Raw genomic sequence first — 18,499 nt, 5'->3', positions numbered from 1 at the left:
ATTCGACCTATCGCAGTCGTAGACGATGCCTGTAATGTTAGCTGCGCACCATCGTTTCTTGGACTTCAATTTGGGCCCGTTTAGATTGCAAGTTTTTATAATTTTTGGAACTTTTTAATACTGTAGCATTTTCGTTTGTATTTGACAAATTTTATCTAATTATAGACTAACTAGGCTTAAAAAATTCGTCTCGTGATGTACAATTAAACTGTACAATTAGTTATTTTTTTACGTACATTTACTGCTCCATGCATGTGTCCTAAAATTGATGTGATGGAGAGAGAGTGTAAAAATTTGAAATTTGGAAGCGATCTAAACAAGACCCTGAATCTCATACTGCAGCAGTCTGCAGCCATAGGGTCCGGAAGCAGAAAGGGCTGAGCGAGCTATGGCCGGCATCAAGATCAGGCTCGCCGTGGACAGCTCCCGGGACCGCGTCCTGTTCGCCGACGCGGGCTCCGACTTCGTCGACGTGCTGCTCAGCTTCCTGACGCTTCCAGTCTCGGCCGTGCAGTTCTGCGCGGGCGAGGCGTCGCCCGGCTGCCTCTCCAGCCTCCGCGCGAGTGTGAGCCAACTCAGGGGCAGCAACCTGTTGAAGGGTGATGCGTGCCACGGCATGCTTCTCAGGCCTCACGTCGAGGAATCGCAGTAGCAGTACGTATCCCCTCTCTCTTTCATGATACTACAGTTTACTATCACATTGAGCATTTACGCAGCTGTTGTACTTACACCGATCTAATTCATCATCATCAACAACAACAACCAAAAAGGCATCATCTTCGGTGTCCGTTGCACTGGATGCCGTGCGACTGCTTCCGTAAGATAGTCATGAGCCAGCCAAGTGAACAAGGACGCGGCTCAGACTGCAAGTGTTGGAAGGTCATGGGCAGAGTTGTGCATGTGTACAACCAACTAGTAAGAAGAGAAATGTTCGTTAAGGAGAAACAGCGATTTGTGATCGGTGATGACTTGGTGATCAAGCCTGCGTCAACAGTCAGCACGCTGTCGATGTTTCAGAAGGTCGGTTCTGATAGGATCGGTCATGGATTTGAGGAGGTCGAAGTGTGCGTCGGCTGGGCAGAGGTAACGTGCGCAACTGGGTATTATTGTGCAACAAGTACATAAAATTTTACTGTAAATTTTAAGCTTTTAACTTGTGGACAATATGCTAGATAGTATTTATGCTGAAGGCCTCTATTTGTTCCGAAACAGCACTCAGTACTCACCAAGGTCTTTCTTTTTTTTCACGAACGCGCCTAAGCATATATTTCATTAAAAGTAAAGCAGTACGACCAATACAAAATTTAGTAGGCAGAGGCTATTAAGGCAGATACAAACCATCAAGCAAGTGGCAGGATAACCCAACAACAAATAAGGACAGAAAGAAACAACGGGGGAGGAAACTCTCACGAACCTATAAACCTACACCCGACCACACTACTGAACCTGCAAAAAGGAACTACAACATCTAGGGAGCGGAGGTCGACAACACAACAAAGATGGCAAAGCATCCACTCGACCAACCAACCAAGGCGGTAAAGCATCCGCTCGAAGCGAAATCCAACCAACACGACGACGGCAGCAAAGCATCCGCTAGCGAAGAGAGGGGCAGCAAAGCATTCGCTAGATGATGACCAATGCAACCTAGACGATGCAGATGAAACTGAGCGAAGGCAGGCGCAGAAGCGTAAACTCTCCAAGAAGAGTAGAAGACCACCACCAGCAGAGTTTCTAAGACGACGCATTAAGGGAGGGAGTGACACCACAGACGCCATCATCATCCGACCACGTGATCAAGGCTTTCAACCTAGAAGCTCGCCGGAGATTAGGGAAGAGGTGGAAAGAATGACGCCTTCGTGAAGATAAACTACGCGATCAGACCCTACACTTTCGCCTCCACCCGGTTCCCTCAAAGCCGAAGGCCGAGAAAACGCCACCACAACGCAGGAGAGCCCGCCGGCCGTCCACCAAAAAGAGGCAGCCAGCGTACGCTGGAGGCCAGCGGCCGGCAACTAGCCCCCACAAGGACGGTGAGCACCGCCGGAGGCAGCGCACGTGAGACGACGGCTCCCCTGGGCGGGTGGTGGCAGTGGTGGCGCCGCCATGGGCCCCCGGCCACCCAGGCGCCCGCCATCAGAGCACCCCAGGGCGCGGCGCGGCCACAGGCCCCAGCCCCAGGAGCGAGCGGCGGCGCAGTCACATGCCCCAGCCTACGAGCGGTGGCGGCGCGGCACCAGAGCGCGCCGACCCGAGCGGTGGCGACTGCGGCACGGCCACGTCCCCGGCCACCGCGGCCCCCACCGTCAGAGCACCCCGGAGCGCGTGCGGCCACAGGTCCCGGCCCTCGGAGCGAGCGAAGGCGGTGGCGGCGCGGCCACGCGCCCCAGCCCACCCGAGCGGCGGCGGTGCCAGCCCAGCGTGCCGACCCAAGGGAAGCGGCAGATCCAGCCCAAGGGCCGCCGGATCCGGCGAAGGAGAGGCCGAATCCGGCCCCTGCGGCTGGCAGTGGGGCGTCGAGTCGAGGTTTGAAGGCCGGTGGAGGGGAATGGTGAGAAAGGGAGAGGGGAGGGGCGAGCCGAGCTGACTTCAGCTCGGCCGTGGGCCGCCGCCGTCGCCGTCCGGACGGTCACCGGCGACAGCGACGGCCACAGGAGGCAGCCTAAGTCGGGAGGCGGGCGGCAACGCGGGGGGTGGGGGTGGGGGTGGGGGGTTATCTGCCTCCAAATTGCCCCGGTTTTTCCGAGACTCAGCGTGGTCTCATCACCAAGGCCTTCCTGTCCAAGGAATCAGACCCGCCTCCTCATGTTACTGATAACCAAATCATTGTTGATCCCAAGATTCAGCATCAGTGCGACAGAGGTCCTAATTCTTCACCACATTTCAACATCAAGATCTTCTATAACAGACACAGAAAGAAGGTCATGTATGCTGAATGCAAACATGATTTCGTGGACCTGCTCCTCAGCTTCTTGACTTACCCCGTGGGCTCCCTTTTCAAGAACCTGGGTGGAACCTCCCATCTCGGATGCAGCTTGGATAATCTATACAGCAGTGCGGTTGATCTCGATGTGTCTAGCTTGTTGACAGGAGTTTGCTCGCCACAAAAGACGTTGCTTGACCCCTGCATATCCCCGTTTAATACTGTTTTTGTGAACACTTTGGAGCGAACCATCCCAGAATGGTTCAACTTAGGTCGCGTCGTTCTATGTTCCCAGTGTTCCAGATATGATGAGATCGTAAAAGGATGTGGCTCCTGTGGCCCACAGTTTAGCAGAGATGCCAACTATGTTGTTGATGATGATTTACTTATCTATCAGGCTTCAGCAATGCTGGTGATGAAGCATTGGTGTAAGGTAGACAAGGAACATGTTTTGGAGATGGACGTTGCAATCAGTAAACTAGAGGTAAAAGTCCACACGTATTCATGTGCTATTCCCACCCCAATTAACTATACTTATCCACCTGGAGGTTTTATCAGATCAATGATTGTTTGGATCAATCTTTAACAGGCTGTTGATCTGCTAAGAGCAGCCTTGACTTCGAAGATGGCATTGATGGATGTGTTCATCAGCAGGCTGGAGGAAGCATGCCAAGTCCCGTGATAGCGTTACGGTCCTGATGCTAGAACTTCAAGTTTCAGTGGTAGTGGGACTATATTTACCTGTAGGATGTCTCCATTAAGTTTTCGTCTAATCTGGTATTTCTATATATGATTCACCCATGCCTCGGCGGGCTACGAGGATGTCCACATCGTCAAAAATTATGGACATCCTCAAAAATTATTTCGCCCGTCCGACCACGATCCCACTGCTAGTGATGGACCGTTGCGGCCAACATTTTACGTTTAGGCCCTTGCATTTCTAGCAAATGGAACCCGTGGTCCTTGGGTCACGTCGTCAAAAATTATTTAGCCCATCCGATCGCGATCCCACAGCTAGTGATGGACCTTGCCTCCAACATTTTATGTTTAAGCCCCTACGTTTCCAAAAAATGGAACCTATGGTCCTTACCTCAAAAATATCTTCCCCTCCCCACACCGAAAGGGGCGAGCGAGGCGCGGGGTTAGGCGGCGGCCAGCGCAGGTGTGCAGTGGCACTGCAGGCCGCGTGCCTCACCGGCGTGCACACCTGCCGTCCCGCTCGCTGTTGGCTGCGACCCTACCCTCACACCACCGTCGACCCGCCGGATCTGGGCGAGGCAGCCATACCGGCGTCGTTGCTCCCTGCCTGCGGCCGGTCCGGCAAGGTGGCGTGTGCGGCCGGCCTAGCTTCGCCGCTCCTCGCCCACAGCCGGTCTGGTGGCGCCGCCGCCTGCCTGCGGCCTGCCTTGCGCCCCGGCTCTTCGCCCACAGCAGGCCAGCGGCGGCTGTCGCTCCCCGCCCGCGGCCAGACTGGCGCTGTTGATTCTCGCCCGCGTAGGTGGCATTGCCAGCTCAGCGCCGCAGCTCCTAAAGAGCGGGATGCGCGCAATCTCCCCGTCAGTATTGTACAAGCCTTATTCATTTCCTCACCCCATCCTCTCTCGCTCTCGCAACTTCTCGCGCTGATACTTCCTCTTTTTGCCGTCGCCTGGTTTGCGTCGCCTCAACCACCGTTGTTGCCACGCTGGCTTTGCCCTAAGGCATCACTATCGCTGCTGGGTGTTCTTGTGCTGGTGCTGTTGGGGGCTTTCACTCCACATTTCCTGTTCTGGCTTCGCTGCCGCTGCCTGCTTCAGGTTTGCTTCGTCTCTCCATTCCCCCACTTCCCCTCCCCCTTCCTCCCTACTGTGGTTTGATCTATTTGTTCTTGTTTTCTTCCTTGGTGATGCACGCTTGTTGGTGGTTGAAAGGACCTCAAGATGCCTAGAGGAGGGGATGAATAGGCTAATCTGCAACTTTAAAACACTTTTCAAATAGTCAGTAATTCAAATATCCAGATACTCCGGATATATGTCCGGATACTCTAGACTTGAAGTTTGAAGTTTCTGGATATTATATCCGAAATATCCGGGTATGAAAGTTCAAAGATAAACACTAAAGTAAAGGTGCTGGAAATTTAGATTGAGAAAATTTGCAAGTACCAGGGGTTCCTTCTAAGCGTTTCTCACAAGCTGGTTCAAGCTAGAAGTTTGTAAATAAGTAGATCAAGCTCAAATTCTAAAAAGTTAGTCTCACAAGCAAATAGACAAAAGCTTAAGTAAAGAGCACACGGAGAGACAGAGATTTGTTTCCCGAAATTTACTCCCAAAGGAGCTACGTCTCTGTTGAGAAAGAGTTCAAGAGATGGTGCTCAATAACTCATATGCTCTTCACCCAAGGGCGAGACCAACGCTCAAGCCCAAGGTCACTTACTATAAGTTCCTCCAAGAGAAAAGATGATTACAAACTTCCCATGATGCTCACAACTTCAGCATTCACGAGCACGCCTAGCCGTCTAGGAGCTCAAACCTCCAAGAGTAACAAACTTGAATCCACCGGTTTGACGAAGACTAAGTGCTCAAAACGATGGAATGGCAGCTTATTAGCACAGATTTCTTCTCTTGCAACACTCTCACTTGAATCTCTCAAGAAAATCTCTTAAGAAAGGAAGAGAGGGAGTGAGAGAGCTCTTGAAAGGCTTGTGAGTCTGTTCAGCTCGAAAAATGGGCAAGAGAGAGTTGGATGAAGGCGTATCGGAGGTATTTATACCCTCACTCATAAAAACTAGCTGTTGGCGAAAGGGTACCCGGATACTCTGGGTTTATATCCGGATACTCCGGATATTGTTCCCGGACATTCCGGACAGAAATCCGGAGACTCCGGTTTTAGCAGAGACACTCTTAAAAATATTATTTTGAAGTGGTTTTTGTGGCTCACAAATATTTCTTTGGATTCTCTTGAGCACTAGTTCTAAGTCCAAACGTGCAGACCAAAACCCCTCTTGATAGTACGGGGTTCCTATACTCAAAAATAAAATAAAAGTCTACTCTTCGAGTAAATTTCAACCACCACTTTTTCATTTTCTTGAGGGATCGTACTTCATCATATATTTTGCTTGTTCAATTTTAGCACCTGCACATATACTAGATAACGAGATTAAATGTACATGTGTTTTGTCATCTAAACACCAAAATCCACTTAGATGTCTAGATATCTTTCAGTGGTGCTGCTGGATCTAGCGAAGCTATGCTCGCTTCCTGCACTGTGCTACTCCCAGGTGAGGATATTTTGTCTTTCCGGTGCCCATAGCTAGGTGTATTTCTTTGCTATTATACTACATGCTGTGCATTGGTCTCGGCCTAATTTTATCTTACCTGTTTTGTTTGCCATTGTGCCTAGGTTTTTTATACTTTTGCTTTTTATTTACCCTTTTAAGCATATCAGAAGGTCAGGTAGTGTCTTCAAGGGTAGGCTCATGGTCTATGGCTGGCCTGTCCCGAATATGGGGACTTTGATATTAGCATCCAAGAATTCATTTCCCTGCTTGTATATCTAACTTCAGTATATATAAATACCTGGTTGTACATCCAATTTCATTGCTATGCATTTATGTATACCGCTTCTCTGTTAGTATTCCAACCTCTATTATGGTTCCTCATATAATTCGTGTGTTTATAGATGTAATGAAAGTGTTGCAGATTCATGTACTGATTGATTCGCCTTTCATGGGCAAGTTCAACTTTTGCTATATATTTCATGTTCAAACTTAATTGGTTTGCTTTTTATAATCCAGGTTCTGCTATGTGAAAGAAAATTTGATTTGCTTACAGCTTTACTGTAGTACTGCAGATCTGGAGTATTATCTTGCTCTGTGCTAAGGTGGTGGATTGTTTTCTTTATTTCTAATGCATTTTTCCCATTGTGAACATGTATTTGTTTTAGGTTGATTGGTTGTGCCTGTGGTTTGATTGTGAACCCTAAATCCTATTTTTCTTTGCAGAGAAAATCTTGGGTTGGATTGGTTGGTTTGTCAAGAGCGTAATGAAATTGCTAAACTTCTAAAAGTAATTGTTGTCTGGTAAGGAACTGCCATTGTCTCATTGATCATTGATTTGGTAAGCTACTGTTGCTGTGCTATCCTATTCCTCCTTTCCTATGTCATGTTGGTTTTATGATGCAGTATTTCCTTTGTTCCATCATATATACATATATATAGTAATATGCAAACATAAGACAACAAGGTATATGTATATGTTCATATGCCCATACATGTATTTGTGTGTGCCTATACAAATATTAAGGTATATATGTTTTATTTTTTCCTCAACCCTTTTAATAGGCACAGTTTGAAAATTAAGAATGGCTATTGGGCTGACATTGTTCTCTAGGATATTTTCTCTTAAAACAAAATGGTCTCTTTCCTCTTCTATGATTAGTATTTTGATATATTTGTTATTTTCTCCTTCTCTTCCTATTCAAATTGATCTCTTATCCACTTGCATACTTTTTTTGAATATGTTACTGCATTACATGTTAGTACTTTGTGATTCTTCGAAATTAATATGATGGGATCCTTTTTCTAAATCTGCTTCGATCAAATTGCATGCTCCCTGATCTCATATTGTTCCACTCAGAGTTTGTATATTGCTAATCATTTTTTCTCTTTACTTTTCTTTAATCTTTTCTCATTTCTTCTTCTTTACTACCTAACAGTGTTTGAACACATACAGGAAAGGTTAAGCCGCTGCCTACTTTTTATAGACTCAACCACTGCCTTCGCAAGTGCATCAACTACAACAAGCCAAACAGTATACGAACGCAGGATGTTTGAAGCCTGCGCCTGCTCCTTCATTTAAACAGCGTGTTCTGTCAGCTGCAGCTTCATTATGAGCACAAAGAAACAGCGTACCAGGTTCGTACAAGTACTTCTTCAACTATGGCCTCTATTCCCATTTCTCCTTCTCTTTGCAATGGAATCTGAACTTCTCATCTCCCAAGGAACTAACCAACTGGAATATGGTGAAGTTGGTGCACTTTATCCTTCTTCATCACAGTTGTTAAAGTAGATAAGTTTCCCCCTCTCATCTTTTTCATTACTTTGGAAGCAGTAACTGATTATTATTTTGTTACATGCTACCTAATTTAGTGTAGAGCAGAGTCAACTTGGAATAACTTTAAACTGTAGATGAATCTCTTTTTTTTTTAAAAAAAAGCTGGCAGTCGTCAAAGCAATGCTATGTAGACAACAACAGCCAGCAGTTTCAGTAAACTGTAAGTGAGTTTTATTTTCTTATTGTCACTTCTTATTCTCACTTGCTATGTACAGCTCAAGTTGCAATGTGACTTTTGATACACGACAACATTGACATGACTTGAGGCAAGCAAGAGCATGATTTACTGTAATTGAAAAGAAACAAAAATTAGACTACATGCATTTTTTATCTCTTCTTCATTGTAGTGTATAAAGGCAAGTTAATTTGTGATTGATTCCTCCTTTATTAACTATAAATTCTGACAGCCACTCTCTCAGCAAGTGTCCTGTGTTCCATTTTAATATAACTGCAAGTGCTAGAACTCCTTGTCAAGAACTCTTATATTTCGTTATAATGTAAAATGTGGATTTTTATTTGTCCTTCTCCTTCATAATATGGATCTACTAAATTTACAAATCCTATAATTCAAACCAATAACTAATTAACAAATAAGTTATGCTGATAACTGTGAAAAATCACTATATGGATTAAACATGAGCGCACGCCAGTCACTAGTTTCCTTCAATGTCTGCATTAGATAGTTGCACTAGCAACTGGGAAAGATTCAATCCATGCTTATCTGTCCAAGGCACAAAAAAAATGTTGCTCTATCTTAGCTTGTAGCCCCTAGTTTGCACTCTGTTTGTTTCCATGCTCGATTCTAAAGACATGCATTTCAAGTCTTGTTTCTAATTAATCGCCTGTGACACTGCTGCGCCGGCAGTTCAGTTCTGCATCTCTGACGAATTCAACTAGTTTTTCACTTTGCATTGCGACACATGTGACTAGAGGAAAAATCATGAGCGCAGCTGTATCAATCATAACAATTAAGCAAGCGATTCCGAGATGTTGAATGTTATCGTCGCGCTAATGTTTTAGAAAAAAGGTGGTTTACGAATTACATTGCATACGAATCAAAGTCTGTCCTTGCTAATGGTTGTTATCGTGTTCGACTCCCTTGCAGATAAAAAGATAGGTGCAATCCACCACGCTCAACCCAGATTAAATAAACCTTAGATTAGCTAAAAAAGCATGTGTCGGAAAGAATGTTGTTTTGCTCTTTCACTTCAAATCAAATTGTTTCAACCAACAAATGTTGTCAACTCAACTCTAAGAAAAATTCCCATATCCGTGAGCATTTGTTATGTTGATATGGGAAAGATTTAATGTTCTGCACATATTTCTGGCACGGTACGGTGACAGTGCTATGGCACTTCAATTCATACAGGATCATTTCCCTGATCCCGTGCTTATTCTTATAATATCATTGAGGGCTTGGATCGAGTTCAAAATCAGAAAAATTGCGTAATTTTTCTAGCTCCCATGGCATACATACGTGCACGTATCTCGATCCCAAATAGTATAATCGATGAAGAGCTTATGGCACCATTGCTGAAGGTAATAAGCAGGTCAAATTTTTTTTCAGACTCCGTGTGATCATGGTCTACTTCCTAGTATGATCGGATCCCAACAATTAATCCAAGACGCTCCGCACAAATATTCACATAATAAAAAATTTAACAAAAAATTAAGCAGAGGCAGAGAAGAAGAAAATCTTGGTGGTGCGCGCATCCTGGCTGGGGCCAATCAATGGTGGATCTGCACGTCCGCACGCAATGCATGAGCCGGTAGAGGTCGTAGAGAGCGGATCAGCGATCGGCGGCGGCGGCGGGGCGCGGGCGGAGGATGCGGCAGCGCTCGGAGACCTTCTGCTGGAGGTAGTAGGGGTGGAGCGGGTGGTCCGGTGCGAGGAAACCCCAGCGCCGCCCGTTGCGCGTGATGCTGAGCAGGCGCAGCAGCAGCTTCTCGGTGAGGTCCCCGTCCCGGTCCCGCGCCACGCAGCGCGCCACCCGCTCGATCCGCCGCTTCTCCTCCGCCGGCAGCGACGGCGCCGCGCGGTGGTCCATCGCCGCCGATGTCTCCATCGGTCGAATCGATTCGAGATGAATGGGAGGAGCGAGTCGTCGGGGTTAGGAACAATAATCGTGTGCGCTTCAGAGACTCTGTGTGCGCTATATATAGGACGAGGAGGAGGAGGGATCGGAGGCAGGCACAGCAGCACAGGTGGCTCCAGCCTACTCTACTCCTATGCAAATGCAATGCGTGCATGGGCGGATAAAAACGATGCAGAAACGGAAGGTCTCCTATTCATGGGGGAGAACCACCACAGGAGCCGTTGGGGTTTGCGCGTGTTCGTGCGCTTGGCGGGCTAGGTCTCCTGGAAGTTGTGGGGATGGGCTGAGGAGCCTTCCTCGGAGCCCATTCACGTCCTGCAAACCGAAAATGTCGCGATCGGATTCATGGGCCGAGTTTGCATAAGCCCAGCTCCAAACATCGTCCACCGGCCCTATTCTATCTACGTTGCATGCGAACCGGGGCCCGTTTTGTATGCGAGGCTCACACAAAACTGACATGATCCAAGCAGCATCGGTTCGGCGGCCCTCGGGGACCCGCCGCCGGCAATTCTCGCCGGTGATACGCCGCCTTCTCGGGCAAGAGCTCGTCGCAAACCCTGCCATGGTTCAGGCATGGCATGCCGAGACCACAGAAGACCAGGAGGCCGCCGCTTCTCAACCATGGAGATTACGCGACGTTTGCTGGATTCGCAACTCCTCCCGAGAACATGCAATTTGGGTATGTTTCAGATCTGAGGCATCCAGGACGACAAACACTTCGCATTCCTTGCTGAGAAAGATGAGCCCATGGCATTGCATTACAAGGTCGTGCGGCCAACAAATTTTCTACCTCACCCAGACACGACGGATCATGCTATAGGCGACTGAGCAGTCGAGGTGATGATTCAGAGGCACCAGCACCAGCAGGAGAACGAGGAAGGCGCGTGCCCGGTTTCTCGGATCTGAGCTGCCAGCTCTTCTGTCCGCGCTGCCTCTTGGCTCCTCCTCACCTCCGCGGCCTCCCTCTTTGCCTCTGCTCGGTGGCTTACTGCTGCCAGCTTGTTGACGAGCCTGTCCTGCTCGCACGCCCGTTTTCGTTCAATCTTGGCCTGTATTCAGAGGAACTTCTGTCAGAGTCTGCAAACTGAGTTTCCCTTCAGTTCTCTTGAACCAATATATCGAATTCATAAGGTTCATTCTTGTCCAGCAAAAGACATTGGAGCTTGGAAGTGCTAATGATGCAGACATCCAGTGGGCACTAGGCAACAAAAAGAATGTTCTGGAGACTAATTCAGGCATGGTATACAGTACTAAGTTACTAGAATTGGGCAAACTAAGTACTACTGCTTAAGTATTCCAGATTCAATCTTATTACAGGATAATGAGATTTTTCAAGGGCGATGTGCTTTATGGGGTTCAGCTGTCGCTTATAATGGAAACTGCATATATACAAGCTCCAAGTAAAAGTTACGTCTATGGTACCTAGATTATGAAGTAGCAGAGAAATCAAAATTTTACCTCTATCCTCTTTATTTCAGCTTCGATTTTCGCTTTCTGGTGATTTTCCCAAGCTTGGATCTTTGCTTCCTCCCTGTGAAACCTACATAAGTTCAAGGATTGGAGAAATAATTAATTAGAAACTACAAAAAAAAAATTGCAATCCTCCATTTCACGTGGCTTGTAATCCACACAATTTGCAGTTGTATACCATTTTACTATTGTTGGTTAGTGTGCTGTTTTCATGCCATGTAGTCAGCATTTTGTATCAAACCTTCTATTGTTCTAATAGCAATGCATACAAATTATGTGTGTTCATTGTTCAAGCAAACGAAGATATTATGAAGATAAACAACAGATGAATTTAGCCAACACGAATCAAATAACCTTGCAAGATACTTTGCCTTCTCTGCCTCCTGCCAATCTGTAGCTCGAGCCTCCCTGTTGATATCAACAACCTTATCGGTTGTACTACTTGTGAAATGTGCAGCGGCTTTCTCTTCCTTACTTGCCCATGCAGCTATAGTAGTCTTGCCTAACCTTTGGCCAAGATCCATAATTTCCTGTCTCGTATTCATTTGTAGCTCCACCTCAGACATCTCCTTCTTGTTAGAATCAATATTACTTAAACTGAATTCAGTAGTACGTTGCGGAGTTGGTGTCCGAGAGGATGTTGGACTAGATGCAATGATAGGCGTCCCAGTCCGAGAAGGCTCCTGGCTCGCAATTGGAGTCATTTCTGTTCCCATGTCCCTCATCGAGACTGACCTAATTGCAGCCTCTGGTTCGTCGACTATTGGAGGACTTTGTGCAGGTTTAGATAAATCAGACTGAGTGAGACCTGAAAATAGAGTGTAGCATAAATTTTCAACAAAAGCGCGCTGAAATGCACCAATATTCCAGTAATATAGAAACTCACGAAACTTCATTCTGTAAAATATCTGTGAACTTTTAAATCACAGCAGCTATCATCTATAAGAGAATGATGCAATATGCCTGAAATATATCCTGATCTGAAAGATGTTTAACCTTGTAGTCATTTCCCAAAAGGAAATAAGTAATGCATTTATTTAGTGAGCAGATTTAGGTAAATTTGACTGTCATCTTTATGTACTCCGTATTTGTTATAAAAAATTCAGGGATGGTAATGAATTACAGTTTAGTTTTTAAGGGCCGAAGAGCCTGCCATGATGAAAAGAACAGCTGAACAACAAAGCCAGACTTTTCTGCACCAGCAACTCGTGATGCTACACTTTACCTATCCCCAATTCAACCGCTCTAACATTTCAAATTTGGCAACCAAATATTCAAAATAGTCCTTAGCTGAACTCTGCACGCTACATTGTAAACAACTACTGATTGTTCAACATCCAAAGTACGGCATGCAAAATAGGCTGAAATCCAATGGCATTAATCAGAAATATGGCCCTCACAAGTCTCTAGGATAATATATCATACTAATATGAGTTGAAACATTAAAAAAGAACGATGGCATGGCAAAGTTCATGCTTACCATCTGAATTCTTAACCAAGGGTCCAGTGCTAATGGGCACATCCGCGACCGCCTTAGCAACGGCTGGTGGGCGGCCTCCATGTTCAGGAAATGCCAATGACGACTTCTTTGGCACAGTCCCAGTGGCAGGCCCCGCGCGGCCTGTACGGTTTGACGTCGGGCTGGAAATCCACTTCTCGGCGTCGTCCCACTTCGAAGGAGTTGGCCGGGAGAACGGCAGCAGCGCAGCCACCGCCGCGGACCTCTTCACAGTCGGCGGTCCCGATGAGCTGCTCTCGGAGTCGAAGCTATCGTCGTCCGGAGCTGGGTTTCTTGATCTGTGACCACTGTTGCTCGACATGGAGGTGGAGCATTCCAAGCTCCCTGTCGACACATTCACTATTCAGTTAGCGTTCAGCAATTGGTAAAGGTTGAATCACGAAGCAGTTTGATGGTTGTTCCGGCGGGGGACTTACTTCGGTCGTCGAGCTCGCCGGAGTCGTTGGCCTCTGGTGATGTGTCATCGCCGCTGCGCTGTTTCTCTAGCCCGCGAAGCATTGCTCGTAGCTTAGCTGGAGAGAATCCACCGGACTGGAGCATAGTGAACGAAGAATTGAGTCGGTGAGGCAGCAAGAACGAAGAAGGGTGAAATGTGGCGGGCGAAGAACCAAAATGGTGAAATAGAGGAAAGGAGGCAAATCGAACCAACAAATTGCCAAATTAGAACCGAAAAAAGCAGGAATCGCAACGGAACGTACAAGAAGATCCCAGCTTTTTAGTGAAGTGTGCACTGAAACGCCCGACCTATCCCAATCCCATCTTTGCAACCGCCAGCAATTGAAAGCTACGGAACAGAAAGGACCACCAAATTTGAGAACAACAGTGATGAGTAACATCAGATTGCAGGACAAAGCTGCAACTTTTCGGCGAAATGCGGGTCAAATTTAGCCGCACAAGTACCAAAGCGGCAGCCGAATTCGAAAGAAGAATGGAGAAGGAAAAAAGCACTTCAAGGAATCTGTCCAAACGGCAAAAATCCTGAACTATCATCGAATTCAGCAACGACAGGCGTGCCTTCTTTCCGAGAACTAATTATTAAAAAGTCACACCTCAAGTAACATAAACAGTATGGAAAGCCTCAAACTTTAGTTCAGTAACATCACGAACCCAAGACGAGCAGGCAAGAGCCAAGAAGGCACGAAACTTAACAAATCGAACGAGATCATCTGTGCCAATGCCAGGTTCCACTCGATCTCGTCACCCAACTCGGCATCAGGACGAGGACTCAAGCAAGATCCGGAAACGAAGCACTCAGAAAAGCAAATTCAGACGGGGATCGCGGCGACCGGCGAGGTGCGCACCTGACGAGAGAGCGGCTCGTGGATGCGCTCGTAGTCCATCAATGGCGGACTCTGAATCAGTGGCGGGGCCAGGTGGAGTGGGAGCTGGGGAGGCCGGATGAGGAGAAGGGAGGAGACGGCCGCCGAGACAGGAAGCTTAAGTGGGGATCGGGGGGCCGTGGACTTGTGATTTCGTGATGTCCAATTGCAATATTATAGTGGTAGTGCGCTTAGTGGCGGTGGGATTTATTAATGCTCATGCTCATGTGGAGGATTAGCAGCAGGAGTTTGTGCGTTAGCAATTGCAAGCAGAGATTTGGTTTTGATCCATTCCCCGTATTTCGTGAGATAAAAGAATTCTTTGTTTGTTGTTGCGTGTTTGGAAGGGTGCGAAAATTCAGAAATCTTGTGCAAATATCATGGGAAAGAGAACGTGCTCCTGGGACCAAATGCACCTAGCATCATTTTGCATCTTTTACTGCTGGCTGAGGTGAATTTGGTTTTCATTTCAGTACTTTTTTCGTCAGAAAAAGAAAAAATACATTTGTTTGATTGTTTTTCAATAACACAAAATTCTTCCAACAAGCCAAGTGAAAGCACGTTAGTAAGAAACTACAGTTTATTTTTACGGAATTTTTAAGTTGGCAGATTATTCAGTTGCAGTGCTTACTGCCTACTACAGTGCTTAGCCCGATACTCTCTGTTGAAAAGGAAGTAGTCAAATAGCTGATCAATGGCAGTGCTAAAGATTTGTCAGGTGATCAACTGATGACTGATCGTGGAGGAACATCTGCTTGATGCATGTCTGGATGCAGAGAAGCCAGAGAGAAGAAGCTTTTTAGGTTTCCTACATCTCGAGCTGTTCACCTTTGCCACTGCAGCAAGCAAACGCAGCAGATTACGTGCGCTGCGGTCTGCACGCAGCAATTGCTCTGAACTTCTCTGAAGCCAAGCAAGTCGGATAGCGTCTGCCGCAGCTGCCGCCGTTTCCGGGTTCGCAGAACGAAGCAAATTTAAAATTTCCTCCTTTTTTTCTACCACAAATTTTACTGAATGGCCCTGCAGCTATAAAACAACTAGTAGTGCACTGTGGTTACTGGTAAAAAAAAAGGATCTGGAAACTTTACTCTTGCTACCAATGGAGGAAGCTGTGACAGGGAAGGCACGTGTGGAGCGTACAATCTGAATCTGAGCGTTGGGCAATAATCAATCGAATTCCTCGTCCATTTGGCACGTACTAGGAAAAACTTGGAGATGTGGGCAAAATATTTGTGTCAGGCAGGCAAGTGGTGCACTGACGAGACGTGACAGGAGGACCCAACGGGCACACATGGCATGGGAAGTGTTCAGAAGGGGCCAATATCCAGTAGACAGTGCCACACATGAGGGAGTGTTCAGAATTCAGTCTTTTTAAGCTGGGTTACTGCCTTCTTCGGTTCTGTATCACACCCTGGGCAGGCAGATGTTCTGGTATATTTTTTTTGGTCCCCAGCTCGTGAGTGTCTTCAAAAGAAAGATAAGATCACAGGTTTGTTCATGCCAGGTCTGGGACTTCCTTGATTTCATGCACCAACCACACTTCTTCATGTGGAATTCAGGTGTTAGAGCTTGCCTTTTTCCAGATTACTAGAACTTTGATGAGTGCATCAATAATGGAGTGTTGCTTTCCTGAAAAAAGTGAAAAGGCCACAAGAATCCTGCAGGGGACACAGAGCACTATCCTGGTTGGCTGTTTGCTGATACTTAAAAGGCATGTCATTTCCAGATGACCAGGTCTCTCCTTTGGAGTTTTTTTGTTTTGTTTTTTGAAGTAAACTCAACCTTTGGAGTTGGACAGCAACAAGGATGTATGCAACGGTGCAACCACAACTGACAACTTAGACAAGCATAAGCTGCTCCGACAAAGATGCCCAATAATTCCGTGTCGATCGAGAGGCATACAGAGAATTGTCATCACTGCCCTAGTTGCATTTCCTGTGACCATTCTTGTCCCTGTGCCCCGGCCAAGACCGGCCGATGGTGCGTATGATTAGTGGGTTAGGTCCATGTAATTATGCAATCACGCGATGATATGCTACTCCATGCACACGACTTTGACCAACAGCAACAGTGTATGTGGTGTAGTCTACCTTGGCTTTGTTGATCGATTAGAGAAGGTGTCGTTGTGGCAATCCACTTCGTTGGCGCCTCAACCGAACAGGGGAAGGTATAATCACCTTCCAATTAGCGGTTGACAAGAGAACGGATTAGGTGCAATTAATCTGATTAAAACAACAGTACTAGCTAGCTGCAACGCTCTCGTGTGTCGTATGCCTGACCAGCTGGAGGTAATAGCTTCCTTCATTCAACAGCTAAGAAGAAATCTACCAGTACTAGCTTCCAAGCTGGAATCAGTTTGCCTGGCTCCTTCAATAATCAAAGAAGGTAGCTAAAAGAAGATGCATGGATCAGGCCTGCACCGCCGGCTACGAGAGATAGATAATTCAAGTTTAAGATTGATCCAGTTCAAAACGAAAGGTAGTGAATTCAGATAAGACCACCATTCTTGCAAACGCATGATCCCAGATCCGGGAGCGCAACCAACTGCTCCAAGATTGTTTTCCGTGTGGCTTCATTTGTGCGTGCTTTTGTAGGCTGCCATGTTCTGTGTGAACATTGTATCCTTTATGTTTGTTTGTCCATTTGCAATTGAAGCATATCAATACTGATGGAATAAATAAGAATTTCAGTTTTAAAATAATTTGAAAATAAATCATGACCATGACGATAATTGTGTACAGAAAACGAATAGATCTAAACATGCTCATAATATAATTTAAGATAAAATATTGCAGCAGCAAGATTAACTCTAACAAGATCATACTAGGTATGAAAGGCATAGTTAGGACCGGAATAACCAGGCAACGAAGACGATGGCAACGATCAGCACCTCCGCGCGCTTGACGACGCCGAGTCGCGCCCCACTGACGAGGAGGTAGACGAGCCGTGGTGACGAAGACGTAGAGGACGGCGATGTGGAAGCGTTCGAGCAGTCGCGTAGAGCGCTTCCCAAAAACCTTATTCGCCCTCTCCCAGTGCAGGATCGCTGAGGACGAGGTTCCGGAGACCTGCTCTCCCGATCGCCGGTGCACGCCGACGAACTGGATGAAGTAGCGTACGCGTTGGCGTAGCAGGCAGGTTGAGATGTGTTATGCGTTGTAGGTTTTCTCTCTTCTATCTGTGCCGCCACCCGCGCGTATTTATAAGGAGAGCCGCTAGGGTTCTGGCGTCCCAAAAACCTAGCCGGTTACGAGTTCTAAAATTTTGCGTGCGATATCCGTAACATATTCAAAGTGGAAAAAGGAAGCCACCGGGGAACAATCGGCTTTCTATAGCCGATTTCGGGACCTTTCATGCGCACGTCGCGCGCCCTTCGCCCGAGACCGGAGAGCCGATCATGGGGAACAATCGGCTCTTTCGCCCGAGATAACAGAATACAAATCTGCAAAAGAAAGCCGATTTCCCGCAAGAGTTGGACCCGGATTTTGGTGGACCATTCACGCGCACGTCGCGCGCCCGCGCTCTTCACCCGAGCCCGGCCCGGCGAGGCGAGCGAGCGCGCGCGTGTTCTTTCTTCTTCCTCTCACCCACACTTGCAAGAGCATGGAGAGCATCTAACTATTTAAGTTAGGTTCTCTTCACCTCCACTAGCAAGGTGGGACTAACTTGTTGCCATGCACCTATGCAGTATGGGCCTTTGAGATTTTATAGGAATTATTTGGATTTACATGGACTAGGCCCAAATATTCCAACAATCCCCCACCAGATCTCAAAGTCTCATTATAACTTCGCCTCAACCCACTGTTGTTTGATATACCAGTGTTTCAATGGAGACTGTTAAGTTGAACTTCCATCTAGAACAACGAGTTACACTTATTCACAACTTGAACAATGGACTAAGCCTTGAATTGCAAGTTTTGTGCAAATAAGTTTCACTTATAGTCAAACTGATACTTGACCTCTAGTAGGCTATTTCGCGGTTGGAGCATATACTTGACCTCCAGTAGGCTATTTCGCGGTTGGATCATATAGGTCGTACTCCCTGGTCTCTTTATGAGTTTAATAGAGATCACCCGAATCTCACA

At 46.7% G+C, this 18,499-nt stretch overlaps 4 protein-coding genes across 4 annotated transcripts; 2 read left to right on the top strand and 2 right to left on the bottom strand.

Moving 5' to 3' along the window:
* Positions 1–388: 388 nt before the first annotated feature.
* LOC112873453 lies at positions 389–652 on the top strand. Its single transcript, XM_025936399.1, has one exon. It carries the CDS (start codon positions 389–391, stop codon positions 650–652), a length of 264 nt encoding a protein of 87 aa, XP_025792184.1.
* A 230-nt stretch (positions 653–882) lies between these two features.
* On the top strand, positions 883–3,710 carry LOC112873452. The gene is made up of 3 exons (XM_025936398.1): positions 883–1,064; positions 2,672–3,404; positions 3,510–3,710. Exons 1-3 carry the CDS (start codon positions 883–885, stop codon positions 3,600–3,602), a joined length of 1,008 nt encoding a protein of 335 aa, XP_025792183.1. The 3' UTR covers positions 3,603–3,710.
* A 6,090-nt stretch (positions 3,711–9,800) lies between these two features.
* Positions 9,801–10,076, bottom strand: LOC112873968. Its single transcript, XM_025937084.1, has one exon. The coding sequence runs from the start codon at positions 10,074–10,076 to the stop codon at positions 9,801–9,803; it is 276 nt and encodes a 91-aa protein (XP_025792869.1).
* A 735-nt stretch (positions 10,077–10,811) lies between these two features.
* LOC112876158 lies at positions 10,812–14,547 on the bottom strand. The gene is made up of 6 exons (XM_025940207.1): positions 14,397–14,547; positions 13,512–13,626; positions 13,057–13,419; positions 11,931–12,384; positions 11,565–11,646; positions 10,812–11,155 (listed from the first exon to the last, which is right to left on the bottom strand). Exons 1-6 carry the CDS (start codon positions 14,433–14,435, stop codon positions 10,952–10,954), a joined length of 1,257 nt encoding a protein of 418 aa, XP_025795992.1. The 5' UTR covers positions 14,436–14,547; the 3' UTR covers positions 10,812–10,951.
* Between the last annotated feature and the right edge of the window lie 3,952 nt (positions 14,548–18,499).

Source organism: Panicum hallii, chromosome 9 (assembly GCF_002211085.1).
Source record: "Panicum hallii strain FIL2 chromosome 9, PHallii_v3.1, whole genome shotgun sequence".
NCBI classification, from domain to species: domain Eukaryota; kingdom Viridiplantae; phylum Streptophyta; class Magnoliopsida; order Poales; family Poaceae; genus Panicum; species Panicum hallii.
The sequence above is the reverse complement of the archived record's forward strand: the minus strand, read 5'-3'. Positions and strand labels throughout refer to the sequence as shown.